The 14,796-nt window shown below is 44.0% G+C and overlaps 1 protein-coding gene across 1 annotated transcript in view; it reads right to left on the bottom strand.

The window, feature by feature from the left end:
- Positions 1 to 694, bottom strand: part of LOC112301370 (zinc finger protein 564-like) — a 29,711-nt gene extending 29,017 nt beyond the window's left edge. The window contains exon 1 of the mRNA XM_071219265.1: positions 458 to 694. Within this exon, the coding sequence (XP_071075366.1) occupies positions 458 to 694 (237 nt within the window). The remainder of the gene's footprint in view (positions 1 to 457) is intronic.
- Between the last annotated feature and the right edge of the window lie 14,102 nt (positions 695 to 14,796).

Below are 14,796 nucleotides of genomic sequence, written 5' to 3'. Positions count from 1 at the left end.
TCATAATGACGCAGTCGTGACCGAGCGAGGGGAAGTTGGCTTGGGAACGTGAGGAGGATTTGAATAATTGGAGACTTCACCGCCGTCAAAGGAAACGCTAGCCTGGGGCGCAGGTTCGTGGATCTGCGGCGCCCTCCCCAAACATCGGGAAAACAAAGGAGAAAACAGTCCCCTTTCGGAAGAAAGGAGGGACTGTGTACCCCACAGACGACAGCTGCTGCAAGACTCGAACCCCCCCAGACAGAGTGACGATTGTTCCCTGATGACCCTTCCTGTGGTCACTGCACAATTTGGGGAAACTCAGGGCTGCGGGCGCAGCAGTGCCCAGTGAGGCTCTGCACACCGCAGGGGACTGAGGTCCGCACACCCGGGCGGGGACTGCAGGGCGGCCCGCTGGCCACCGCCGGGCTGACCAGCCCACTCGCCCCAGCTTCCGCACACGGCCCCGCACACTCACCAGGTCTAGGTTTCCCGTGTGTCCCCGAGTCCTTCCTACCACTCCACAGTCAGTGCAGATCACAGCGCGACAGAGGCTTTGCAGAGCCTCCAGGGACCATGAAAGGCAGGCGACACTAGATCCTAAGCAATCCTGGAGCAGAAAGGGACTTGCGTCCCTGGCTGGCACAACGCCCCACCCACCTACCCGGGCCGCGCCCCTCATTAGACAATTCTCAAGGCCACGCCCCACAAGCATGACTGACAGGCAGCTGGAGGACTCTCTCAGAACCAGCCCCTGCAGGTGGGCGGAAATCAGACCCAGCCTAGCACACTACGCTTTAAAGGGAAGTTTTCCCTTGCCTGCAGCTGCTTGTGTTGCTTCCCCAGCTCTTTGTGACCCGCCGAGGCTTCGGTGTGCACAGGGTATTCCTGATTCAGTTTCCAGATGAAGGGACTAATATAGACCAGGGGGTGGGTGGTCCAGGCCAGGACCGATGGAAACCGAGGAAAAAGAGTGAAGACAGAAAAAATACAAATGGGAGTCACTTTAACCAAGCTGCTCGATTATTAACATTATGAAGACTGAGACATGAGGAAATGATCTTTTTTCTTGTCTTAACTTGCCTGGGTACCTAAACTTCTGAACTTTCCAGCCCTGTGTCAATACCCGGACATTTATTTACCGGCAGATAACCCTAGGATTACCTTCTAAAGGACTCAGGAGGGCACCAGACCTCCTGGAGCCCATCCTCCAGCCCACGTAGCATCCCTCCCCCAAGACCTCCTGACATCTGACTGATAGCCCTCCTGGACCAATCCCTGGGCTAAGAATGCAGAACACATTTTTCTCTACCATGTGACTTTTAAGAACTCTTGACTTTTTCTTCTCCTTTGGACGCTTCTGGGATTTTGCCTCGCTGTATTTCCAAGTTGCAAACTAAAAGATCCTTGAATAAATCTTTATTATTTGTTTCTAGCCAAATCCTCCGTATTCATTTATACTTGACTGACAGAACAAGGGGTCAAGGGCTTGGTGGAAGGCTATGCGTCACTTATGGAACCGTCCTTGTTCAGAAACAAGGACACATTCTGACTTCACCGTCTATAAGAACGTGTCTGCCCCATTTTAATCTTTGGTCCTTGACAGCGTGAGCCTTCTGCCCATCCCTTCCCCACCCCCTCTCGTTTGGTCCTTTTAGTAAGAATCCCAGAGCACTTGGCGTTGGTGGGAACTTGGAACCCAGAAGCCCCAGCTTGGGCGCAAGGATCCTTCTCAGTCTAACCACAGGGTGTGAAGCGTGCTCATTACATTCCCGGGTGTCCAGTTTACACTGGAAGGAAATTTAATGTAGATCAGTTTTGAGATGCACCTGGAAACCCTTCCCCTGCAGCTTTATTGAGGTATAATTGACTAATAAAAATGTATTTAAAGATTGTATGATGGTTTTATATACATATTCTGAATTGTAGAATCATAAACTGCTAAGAAAGTGGATCTTTAGCATTCTGACCACACACAGAGTAATGAAGTTGGTAGATGTGCTAATTACCCTGGAAGCCCTTATCTGCCTAAGAGCCTGGATTGCAAAACCCTTGTACATTGTGTGTTGGTATTAAAATTTAGATGCCTTTCAGGAAATTTTTTCAATATTACTACCCCCTATTGCCTTTCTTATGCTAATTTCCCTGCTAAAACATGTTCACCTTAGTAACTGGTGGTTTTGGAATGTACCCCAAGAATCCTTTCTTTGCGGAGTACAACTACCATGCTAGTTATTGGACTTATTTTATTTCTGCGTATATTTTGATCAACCCCTTTCTATTGTTCAAATAAGGAATGTAAAAGCTGTTACTATGGAAGACCATCAACCTACTACAACAGTTATTGTTTCCCTTTTCTTTTTAGTTTCCCCTGGAAGGATAACTGCCTAGCCGACATACCCCAACCCCTCATGTATGGAGGAATTTTAACACTGTTGGATTTGTCATTAGAAGCCTTTCTTTGTTCAGGAACCTATAAATCCTTTAGCACATTAATTGCCAACTTCTCATCATTCCTCCCCCAATTCTGAGTACTAATTATAAAATTAAACTTCCATATGAGGTGAGACTTTTCTGGACTCCTTCTAGAACTTCTTGCCTAATCAATGGAAGCTGCAGAGATTTAAGAGGTAACATTTGTAATATGGAACATTAAGCCTGCCAAGCATCCCAGGTTTCCACAGTTGTTTCTTTTCAACGTTTACCACTTATGCCAATATAATCTTACTCCACCTACCTTCTTAAATGCTCACATTTTAAAAAAGAGTTTATTTTTAGAGAGAGGGGAAGGGAGGGAGAGAGGGAGAGAAACATTAATGTGTAGTTGCCTCTCATGCGCCCCCCTACTGGGGACCTGGCCCACAACCCAGGCCTGTGCCATGACTGGGAATCAAACCAGAGACCCTTTGGTTCGCAGGCCGGCACTCAATCCACTGAGCCACACCAGCCAGGGTTTAAATACTCATATTTTTCACATCCTTGGTTCAATCAGTCTTGTTATCATAGGTCCATGATCTGTGCCCCATTAGGATTTCTTTTTACTTGCACTTGGCAGAAATATCTATGGGGGACACACTGCTTAAGTCCTTACCAACTTGGAAGGTATTACACACTCAGATCATTGCTTATGCTTATTTCATTACACATTTAAGAAGAGACTCAGTGTTGGACATCACTCTTAAATTTCCATCACATATTACAAGAATTGCTTGGTAGCATTTCTGACAATGAAGGAATGAGGTTTTTTTTAATTGATTTTTTTTGAGAGAGGGAGGAAAACATCTATTTTGTTTGTTTATTTCACTTATTTATGCATTCATTGGCTGATTCTTCTCTGTGTCCTGATGGGGACGTGGAACCCGCAACCCTGGCGTATGGGGATGATGCTCTAACCAACTGATGAGCTACCCAGACAGGACAAGAATGAGATTTTTGAGAATTCTTGATGCAGACTCTGGCCAGCAGTGTCCGCAGTGTTGTGAATGGGACAAACAAATTCGCACGGACTACTGAGTCCTGTGGAGAAAAAGGGATGGCATGGCCACTCTGAGAGAGAGAGAGAGAGCACCTCGACCCTTGCCTTGACAGGCTTTTATTGGCTTTCTAACAGCATACATCAAAGAAGGTTCTCATTCATTATGCTCAGGTTTGCTTTAGGTGATTACTTTTTACAGATAACAAAGGAAAGGATGTTACTAATTACTTCTTAGAGATTAACAAGGAAAAATGTTGCAAATGCAAGAAAACAATAAGAGTGATTGGTCTGGTTACACTCTGTCCTTGGAGAATTAGCACAGGCTTTAGGAAGTAACTTTAAAGATACACAATAAACATTTGCTGCTTCAACTCAGGGTGAGGGAGTTTGGGCAAGAGCAAGCCTCAAAGCAGCCTAGGTATAACGCAGGCCTGGTTTCCCACAGAAAGCCGATTGGTGGGTTTGGCTCGCGCCTATCAGTTTTCTGATAGGGCTGGGCTACATTCCCCACACCAAGCGGATTGGTTCCCTATAATTCTCTTCCATGGTGAGTTGTCAGCACAAATAAATATATGGTCAGAAATTTGTCTAAAACTTTAGGGGAAGCTGCTGAATCTATTGCCAAAGCAACAGCTATTCAAGAAAATAAATTCACTTGCTCAAGGTGTTTTACATAACAAAATTTCTCTTGACAATAAACTAGTAGCGCAGGAAAAGGTGGCGCCTGTGCCATTGATAATACCACCTGTTGTACTTGGTTTAATTCTTCAGGATTAACTGAATCACAACAAAATCAGAGAGAGACAGCAGGCCTACTGGTTACAACAAGGGCCTCTAATTAGATTCCACATGGGAAAAACTGTGGGATATGACTTTATTTTTCAGAAGCACAGTATTTCTACATAACTGTACGGGAAACACAATTTAAACCCAAAGACCTGGGAACTCTCTCACTTCACTCCAACTTACGTGTACGGGATGAGGGCAGGGGAAACCCTAGAGGCTGTTTTCTCAGTTACAATAGGGCTGCAAGACAGGTGTGTTGGGGCCTGAGTCCCACTCCCCCAGTCCTTCTGCTCTTCCTACGGAGGGTCCCACAGCTGTGGAAAGCAGAGATGAACACATAAAAAATCAGGGTTTAACAGGGCTTAACATTTTCCTAAAACATGCAAGCAGTTTTGTTTGTTTTCTATTATTTTGAATATACATACATACTATTTTAAGTGTAGTTTTGAGTTTTCACAAGTGCATAGCAACACCACCACCAAAAGGTGGGGAACACTCCATTTCCCCAACAGGACACTCCTGTGGGGCCTGTTTCTATTAAGGCCCTCCAATATGTAAGTCATGTTGACATATGGGTGACCAAACCTGTGGAGAATTTTTATAAGAGTTTATTTGAGCCAAACTGACAACAATCATGAGAGGCAATATCTCAAATGCACTGGAAAGTAACAGTTCTACAGTTTTAAATGCATTTAAAGTTAAGGAGGAATTGAAAAGATTACAGGGAAGTGAGAGGAAACAAGGTGGGGATCGGATTACGCAACAGTTAAATTTATATGCTGTCTTGAGGGTGGTCACACTTACTTCAAAGGCGTGCCAACCTAGCTGCAGAAACAATGGGCAGGGCTTGCTTAAGGCAGAGACAGGCCTTTTACTAAGCAGGTTATAGGCCTGTGGCACAGCCACCCTCCATGTGCCCAGTAAGGAATCTATGACCAGCTCACCCTGTGAGGTTACTTTCCGTAGAACCCTTCTGCATTCGCAGTCAGCGCTAAAAAGAAACACATAGCAATGACTGCATTTCCTTTGTTCTTTATGTTTCCTCACCCCTCTTCCGTAGCATGTGCTGGAAGTCCAAGCTTATGGAAATGTACCTGTGAGCAGGAAGTGGGCTGTGAGGATTTGTGCGTCTCTGAAACAAAGAGCTTCCAGACACTCTTACTCTAAAAAGATATTAAAATTTCCCATATCCTCTTTTATAATAAATTAGGATATTATTCAAAATGACACACTCTGTCTGAAACTCACCTCAATTATTCCTTGGATGATTACTTTTTTCTTTTTTCTTTTTTTCCTGGATGATTACTGTCCAAATACCCATAGCTCTTTTTGGAGTTTCCACCGAGAATCACACTGGACATGCACAGTTACCACCCTGCTCAGAGAGTAAACTCAGGATGGGTTAGAACAGTGTAGATAAATGTAACCTTCTCTAATTGGGAGGAACTGCATGGTTTAATAAGGTATGTAGTGCATCAATCTGAACAGCAACACAAAGAAAATGCCAGTTCATTAAAATTTAAACGTACATATTAAAATCCTCTCAAATGATATTAAACACAAAAAGACACCCCAAATATCTGTGGCTCAAACCAGTGGGAGTATCGAGCCCCAGAGACCCACGTTGAAACACATGGTCACATATTTTGGACAGAAAAGAGTTAACGGCCACGAAAATGCACCATGAGTATATGTCTATCTTTACGGGGAGTCTCTACTGTTAATCACAGAAAAGGGTTTTCTGCATTCTTGCCCTCTATTTATTTCCACATCCAAGAGTTTCTACAAGAAAACTGTGTTTAACAGGGATTACACTGTGATTTAAAAAACCATTTTGAGTGGCTGCCCCGGCATATAGTACAGCATGACAACCCTGCCCTCACCCAGGGTCCCCGCACTTAGCTGGAGACCTGAGGTTAGGGTCCCACCCCAAGTTCCTGATTGCTCCTCCCAGGACACCAATTAAAATAACCACGTAGAGTAAGCCTGCAAAAGGTCTGGCCTTCTCCCTAACCACCTTAGTAACAGGTGCATGCTATCCTGCAGCTTTTCTTCTGATGTGACCATGGACCAAAGGCTGCCCTTCCCCCAGCTCACTGCGCTCCTCCCACCCCCTTCTGGGATCTGTCAGTAAGGAATCTGGTGACTCCACCTGCTCTGTGTGAGTGCACTGACGCTGCACCTTCGATCAAGATGACCCCAGACTTTCTACTTCCCCAAAGTTGGGCTGAGGTGGTGAGGGAGCTACCTGACGCCTCCGTGTGAGCATCCAGCAGGTCGTAATCTGCGTGTTCGTTATTTAATACACCAGCCACGAGCCCCCAACACAACTGGCAACAAGAATGGGCTTATGGGTGTAGTTTGTACCCCCACAGCACACATGTATCAGGGCCACCACTGGCTCACTCACTTCCTGACTGCTCTGACCCCCTGCAAGGAACGCTGCTTGCTGGTCTCCGTGAGGCTGCTCTGCACTGTGGCTGCCGTGTTGCTGCAAATCCCCCCCCTAAACTGTGGGTGCTGCCAAACATCAGACTCCCCCGCAGAGAGTGCCCAGCAGGCGCCAGTCTGAGGTGGGTGAGTTTGCCGCTCATCTCTAAATGAGAACCCACTGGGTGTCAAGTCTGGAGGTGATGGGCTATAACTACAGCCCAAGACCCTGCAGTGAGCCAAGGTGAACTAATTTGGGCTCCAGTGGCCATGAGAAGCATCGGCTGTTGTCTATTATGTGTGTCCAAGTAGATAATTAGAGAAGTATACAAGCAACTGGCCCCTGGCACCCGCCTCTCTTCCTGCTGTGCTATTCCTCTCTGTTATGTTGGGAGTAGGTCCACTACCATCCCCCCGGGGACTGGGCTAGGCTCTGCCGCACTGGGCACTCCTCAACAAACTGTGGTCAGTGATAATTAGGGCTGTTCACCAAGCTGGGCCTTAATGCAACAACCCAACTCCTTAGCACAGTTTTGGATAACTGCGCACTTGAAATTCCTTACGGCCGAGAAAGGAGGTATCTGCAAGGGCTCCACCTGCCACGTTTCTTACTAATTCTGGACAAATTTAAATTTACGAAAGATGGCCCGACAGGTCCAAGTGTTCCATAATCTCACCCAAGTTTTCAATCAAGTATTTACCTTAACTTTATCCAAGGGATTTGATGTATTTTCTTGGCTGGACCCCAACAAACGTGGGGTTGGCGGTCACGGACAGGACAAACCATCACTTGTGCACTGATGATTTTCACTGGGATTCGTGCCTTGCTCCTGTTTTATGCACTGGGTGACGAGTGCTATCTCCCATCTCCAGTGTCCAGACAGTGCCCACGAGTCTCCCTCAAGAGAATGCGTAGGCATCACGGGGTCAACGGTGATGAGGAAAACAATTTTTTGAAAAACATTTATTTTCCTGAGTTACTGCTTAGGCATTTTACAGTTTGAGAGCCGTGCTTAGAACTGGACAGTTCGATAAGAACTTGAGTTTAGGGTCCCTGCCATCGGTTCCCATTGTGCTTTTCCCAGGGCACCTTTTGAAATAACCACTTAGAGCTAAGCCTGTAAAAAGTTAGTGACCCCCTCCCCAACCACCTTGTAAGTAATGGGTGCATGCTACCCTGCTCTCTAGGGACCCGGGGCAGAGGACTGCCTTTCCACGGCTCAAGTCGCTCCCTCCCACCTCCCCTCACCTCTCAGATCTACAAGCAAGAAATCCTGTGACTCTACTTCCTTTTCGGGAGTGTACTGATGACACTGCACCTTTTATCAAAAAGACCTTGGAGTTTTTTCACTGCCCCAAAGTGGGAGCTTGGACCCTAAGGGAGCCACTTGCTGCCCTGTGTGACTGGCAGGTGCCCCCTTGTGCGGCAGATATAAGAATCTGTGTGAATTCTCAATTTAATGCACCAGCTCCGCTTCTCAACAGAGGAGGAAGTACACTTGGCTAAAATAATCCAGGCAATCACTGAACAAACAAATAAGCAAATTACAATAAAAAGTCTCAGAAGTAAGGGTTTGGTACCCAAAACTGCTATATACAATATGTTGCCTAAAATGTCCAGGGTTTTTTTAAGGTTTCAATTTTACAGTCATAAAATGTATAGTTTTTAACAAAAAAAATGAGACAAAGAATCAGGAAAATAGAAATCATGCAGTGGGCAAAAAAGAAATTGAAAAATGACCCAACTCTTACAGAGAAACATCAGTAAAACTAACATCCGGTGACTCAGGAAGAAGAAGAGGGAGGGGGCATCAGAAGGCAGAGGGACAACATTTTCAAAGTGTAGCACGGAAAAAGCCGCGTAGCAGCAATCCTATACTCACCAAAACTACCCTGTGAAAGTGAAGGCGAAATCAAGACCTTCCCAGATCAACAAAAACTAAGAGACTATATTGATAGCCCACTGCCTCCAAAAATTACTGAAGTTGTTGTTCAGGCTGAAAGCAAGGGACTCCAGGTGGAAATTCATATCCATGCAAACAAACCAGAATATGTGTATAAGTGATTATGCAATTATGAAAGACACAATCAGTACACGCTTTCTCCTTTCTTCCGTTAAAGACACTGCACGGAATAGTCCACTGTAATGTGCCGTTGGGACTACAATATGTAGGAATGTAGTATGTGTGCCCTATGTTTGCCTTAAAAACACAAAGGCCATGGGTGGAAGCAAAGCTGTACTGAGCTAAAGAAATGACTACAGATGGTGAGTGAGTGTAAGAATGTATTATTGGGTTATATCATAAATAGACATAATCTGCATTATAATAGCACAGCTCTTCCTAAGGGGAATAGAGCTACATAGATGTAAACTTTCCCTGTATCACTGGTACATTACGCTAGTATACGTCTAAGGCTCATCTGAATAAACTGAGTTGTGTGTTGGGCAGGGCAACCTTTAAAAAATGTTTATATAAATATAAAGTGAAAAGTCATTTAAAAATCAAAATGCTATACTCGAAAATATTCACTTAATGCAAAAGACAGCTATGGATTAGTAGAGACCTGAACATGTGAGAACTGTAGAAAAAACTGAACTGGCAAGTGTAATTGCAGCCGTGTCACTAATAAAGCACATCTGACACAGAGGAGAGGCATGTGTCACCCTCTGTAACTCACCTACCTATACGTGCCAGGCAAGCTGAGCAGTTATCTAGAGCCAGTTGAGAGTCAAAAATCAGAAATGAGGTCAACGTCTTTACTGAAGTTGTCTCCTGAGGTTTCTTAACTAAATAAAGCCACGTCTCATTTAAATGAATTTGAATGTTAATTGAAAACCCATGTCAAAATTATAAGCAACATGTACTTATGACAAAGCCTCAATAGTATTTGAGTCCCATTATTTCAGGGGGTTGGAGAGATCCAGGAAAGTGTGGTTTCCAAACTCTGATCAATTATTTTACTGAAGTGTTTCTTTTACTCTGTTGTCTTATTTGCTGTATTTTTTGTGGTGCCTTGCTGGTGTAGCCTACCCCCATGCAGCAAGCCATGAGCCCTTTTAGGGAACAGAACTCTCCCTGGCTGCTAATAAAACAGACCAAAGCGAACTGGTCATCAGCTACCATGGCTGCAGGGAGTTTTCCTTCAAGGAAACATCCGAAGCATTAGCTGTCTGCTGCATGCACTTTGCGTGTTTTGGAGACATCTGATTGGCACTAATGTTAGTGGAATGACAGCACGTGGTCAGTAGCCCTGACTTCCAATGAGTGCGTGAGTGGTACTGGTCTGAAAACAGTTCGTCTGCATTGTGCAGGCCAGAGGGCTTTGAAGGAGGATGACCAAAATGAAACTCCTTTGACCCTAGAACAATGTGTGTTTGAACTGCGCATGGCCCCTTCCACTGGATTTTTGTCAGCTGACCTGCCTCATTTCATTGACTGGCACAGATCACACCCATATTGTTCAAGGATCAACTGGTGGTTGCAATCCACACATGCAGGTCCAGTTAAGTTGTATGTGAATTTCAGATGCATTTTCATGTTTTAGAAGCACAGTGCATCCAGAGATCCAAGTAATCTGATTAAAACTCAAAGACGGCTTCTGGAATCATTATCCCTTCAATCCCGGTTACATGTGTAAGATGAGGTCGCATGTACCTGCAGAGGGTGTTTTCTCAATTAAGACAGGGCTGCTCGGAAGGCCAACTGTGCCTCGTGTCCTTCAACCCCAGGCCTTCAGTTCTTAACAAGGACCCCACAGCGGTGGAAAGAACTGAGCATATAAAAATTAAGGTTCAGGAGAGTTCAAGATTCTTCTATTATATAAAAGTGAATATGGCCCTGGCTGGTGTGGCTCAGTGGACTGAGTGCTGGCCTGTGAACCTAAGGGTCACTAGTTCAATTCCCAGTCGGGGCATAGGCCTGGGTTGCAGGCCAGGTCCCCAGTGGGGGGTGTGCGAGAGACAACTACATACTGATGTTTCTCACCCTCACTTTCTCCCTCCCTTCCATGCTCTAAAAATAAATAAAATCTAAAAAAAAAAAAAAGAATGTGTCATTAATTTTCTGTACTATATAGAATAAAATACATACATATAAATGTATATAATTATTTTAGGTGTACTTCTGAGTTCTCACAAACGTGTAGTAATACTATGATCAAAAGGTGGAAAATATTTTATCATGCCAAAGACCACTTCCTTTGGTGCCCTTAAAACGACACCCTTCTGATACAAGTTGCCACTCAAAAAAAAAAAAAAGGAAAAGATTAAATTCCTGTGTCCTTTATAAAAACGTATAGTGACCACTTTTGTTTCCCAATCTTTCACAACATGTGCTAGAAATAAACATACAAAAATAAAACCTGAAAATAGCAAAATGGGGTACAGGGTCTGCTAAGGATGGACCAAAAGACTCCCAGCCACCCTTGCAATACAAAGACATTGAAAATTCATCATATATCCTTTTACACTAAATTACTGAAAATAATTCCCTCTTTCTACTGCTCACATTAATTATTTGTTGGGTGATTGCTCTAAACATCCACAGCTCTCTGTGGTGTTTCCAGTGGGGAATCGCAGGAGACTTGCAGAGATATCACCCTATTCAAAGAACAAACTCAGGGTGGGCTGAACAATGCAGATGGACGTAGGTGCATCTTCCCAATGGGGGGGCTCCACATTGTGATGCAGTCCACACTGTGTCCCTCAGTGTGTACAGCAGCAAAGTGTAAATGCCAAAATACTGTAACATTTAAAAATTTAAAAGTAAATGAAAATCCTCTCAAATGACGTTAAACACAGAAAGACATTACAGGTATCTGTGGCCCAAATCATTAGCACCTTTCAAGTCCCAGATAACAATGTCTAACACAAGTACATACTCTATAAATAGTTTAGCAATTTCAAAAATGAAGATAAAGGGTGTCTAGACCTGTGTTTCCTGTCAATCGCAGAAATGCAGGACTGTCTGCACTGCTGAGCTCTGCTTCCTTCCACACCCAAGCAGCTCCTGAAAGTGTTTAAGATGTGTTACATGCTGGAGAATTCAAGTGACCGATAACGACTTCACCTCTTACGGAGGCTCCTATCATCGCAGCAGATGTATGCGCACTCCAGGCTCAGTATCATCCTCTCACATTATTTTCTTTACATTCCCTCACAACTTTTATTTTCATCTTATAAGCTGAGGTTTTACCATTTGTTAGTCATCTCTTTTCCCCCAAAAAAATATAAGCACCAGGGCTGCAGGAACTTGTTTATGCCCACATCCAAACCCTGCAGCGCCTTGATTATTTCTGCTAAATTGGGTATAATGACTCTGAATGGCAGAGCAATGAGAGACGTGTAAACATTAGCACTGAGAGTACAGCCTTTCCCTCCAGAGAGTCCGCCTGGCAGCTGAGCTTGGAGAAGCCCTAGGGGTGAAGCTGCCAGAAACTAATCTCTTCAAAACTTAAGATACACACAAAATTCTTGTTATCTGTGTGGCAAAAGCTGTTGAATGCCCACCACATCGGCCCACTGCCAGGCTCCTTGATTAGCTTCTCCGGGAGTTTCTGAAAAGCGACAGGCATCAGTCCTCCGCTCCTCTGTGATCACCCACAGAGAATGAGCCGTTGGCAAAACGGCACTGCTCTAAAGAGGGTCTGACTGAGCACTCGGCGCTGCTTTGTCACAGGAAGGAACTATGGAATGCCTACGCTGAGCTAAATGACCCCAGAAGGCAGCGGCAGCAGCAGCTTTTTGAAAAACCAGCCAAGGCCAAGGCTGGCAACGATGAAGCCACATTCATGAGACCTTCCGTACCACCCTGGACTCCGGGCTGCCCCCCACAGCTGACTCGCACCCCAGCATGAGTCACTGTTACTCACAGACTCCAAAAACATCAAGGAAGTACTTGTTTCCTGCCATGGAACTTGAAGACAAGAAGGAAAATGTAGCAACTGCTGACACCCTGGACAGCACATCAGCTGCCACTTCTGTCTAGAAAATAATAATTGCAAATCATGTAATTCAGGCATCTTTGCATTTCGGCAAAAGATCAAGGACTGCGAGGGAGTTCTTGTATATTGTTGTCCGCGTCACTGTGTAGCTGTCACCAGAGAAAAAAGGAATTAAGAATTCCTCTTTTACTCCTTGTCACCAAAGAAACTGTTTGTCTGTTAAAAAAGAAAAAAGTAGTCTCTAAGCAAGAAAGCCCTAATTTTACAAGTGCTCCTTCCTCCCTTGCTAGGTTTGTTCTCTCCCAGTTCATCTACACTCAGGGGCCTCAGCTGGGTCAGAAAGGTGGTATTAAATACATTGTACAGTATCCCAGGAAGTACATTTATATTTTTCAATGAGGTACACTCTATGGTAAATGGTGTCTCATACACCGCAGAAAACCACCAATACTGACTACCTAGGAAAGGTAGAGGCAGTGGGCCTGGCCCTCCTTGTAAGGCCAGTCTCGTCCTGCTGAAGCGAGAAATGTCACATGCCTTCATCAAAGTGACCATGATACTCCAGGATATTTATAAGGGGACTTTGTATTCCTATCTCCAAAGGTAGTAAAGGCTATGTTTCCAAATCATAACAGTGGCCAATATTCCCCTCTTCCTATTAATATGACTGGGGCTTCTTCCAAATGAGCTGTAGCTCCACCACAGTGTTTTTGCTGCCAGAAAATGACGATGACTGCCAATGGCAGAATAAAGCTCACCTCCTCAGAGCAGTCAATACAGAAAAAGGTCTTGCCTCCTTGAAAAGCAATCAAATCATCTAACGCAAGTATAGATCCCATTAAAAGTCCCTTTGAACACCCTGATATTACCGTACCTCACAGTCCTTGATGCTTTGTGGTCATTCTTATTAGACTTCATTACACCTCTTTTTGACTATAAGTGTGAACCTGGAGGTCACAGGCAAAAAAAGAAAAAATAATCTGAGAAAGCCACGATTTACATTTTTGGCATTAAGAATAAAATACAAGTCAGTTTTATGACAAAACTGTATCATGAAAAATTAAAATATAAAAATTGCCTGAGGAAAAAAATACCTGAAATTACATGCACACAATATTGAAAAATAATGGGTAATCATTAAATTTAAAAAATTGCAATGTTGTACCTGAAAATTCATAATTATAATAAGCCATTTTAATATATCCTCTCAGGAAATAAAAAACAAAATATTTGTTAGCATTTTATATCTTAAAACAGCTAATAAAATATTTCTATGAAGCAGCTGCATAAGTGTTAGTTTGAAAAATATGCACATGGTTTTAATCACATACAGTCACACGTGGCTGAAAATGTACTGATTTCAGGCAGCTACAAGTGACTGTAAACACCCACAGCCTCCCGACGGGAGGGAGGTGCTGACTCTCACATGGAAGCGCCGGGTCAAGGCAGTCGCCGCACACACAGCAGAGAAACTCTGTCCCGCGTTGCTTTCGGACGGCACCACTGCAGACGTCACGGGCCACCAGGAAAACACACTCACTAGCACTGTTGACAGCATAAGGTGTTTCCTATACAAATCTATGCTGATATAACCCAGAGAAGAAGAAAATCAGAGAATATCCCAAGCATAGAAGTCTGAGTCTGTTTCCTGGTGGATACAAGGGGGCTTGCAGAAAAATCCAAACTCTGATGGATCTTTGATGTGCAATTTATGAAGATACCCGTGAAATCCTACACCTAAAAAATGGAAATCAAACAGTTGGTGGTGGCTGCAAGGATACTCTTGACTGGAAGGACAAAGAATCAAAAAAAAAAAAGAGGTGGAAGATGGTGTCTTCAACCCCCCCCCCCCCCCCCGGCTCCTATGTGGTGGCTGTGCAATCTGACTAATGCCTTCCTCCCTTCTGCCTTCCAAATTTCACACTGGGGGCTATTGGTGATTCCTAACATGGAACCACAAAGGGTATAGATTCTAAAAAATTTAAGTTTCTAACATAATCCACAGGGGTAGTATTTTCAGCTCTATTTTTTTTTCCTATTACCGGTCTCTTTTCTTAAACAAAAATCTATTCACCAGATACAAGTCACAAAAACAAAACATGAGCAAAGGCTGAAGTATAAAAATAATTCACATGAAACTAAAATCTCTCATAAACTTGACACACTTAAAATTTTCTTCCAAG

This window comes from Desmodus rotundus, chromosome 9, assembly GCF_022682495.2.
Source record: "Desmodus rotundus isolate HL8 chromosome 9, HLdesRot8A.1, whole genome shotgun sequence".
Classification (NCBI taxonomy): domain Eukaryota; kingdom Metazoa; phylum Chordata; class Mammalia; order Chiroptera; family Phyllostomidae; genus Desmodus; species Desmodus rotundus.
This window is presented reverse-complemented; position numbering and strand designations above follow the sequence as displayed.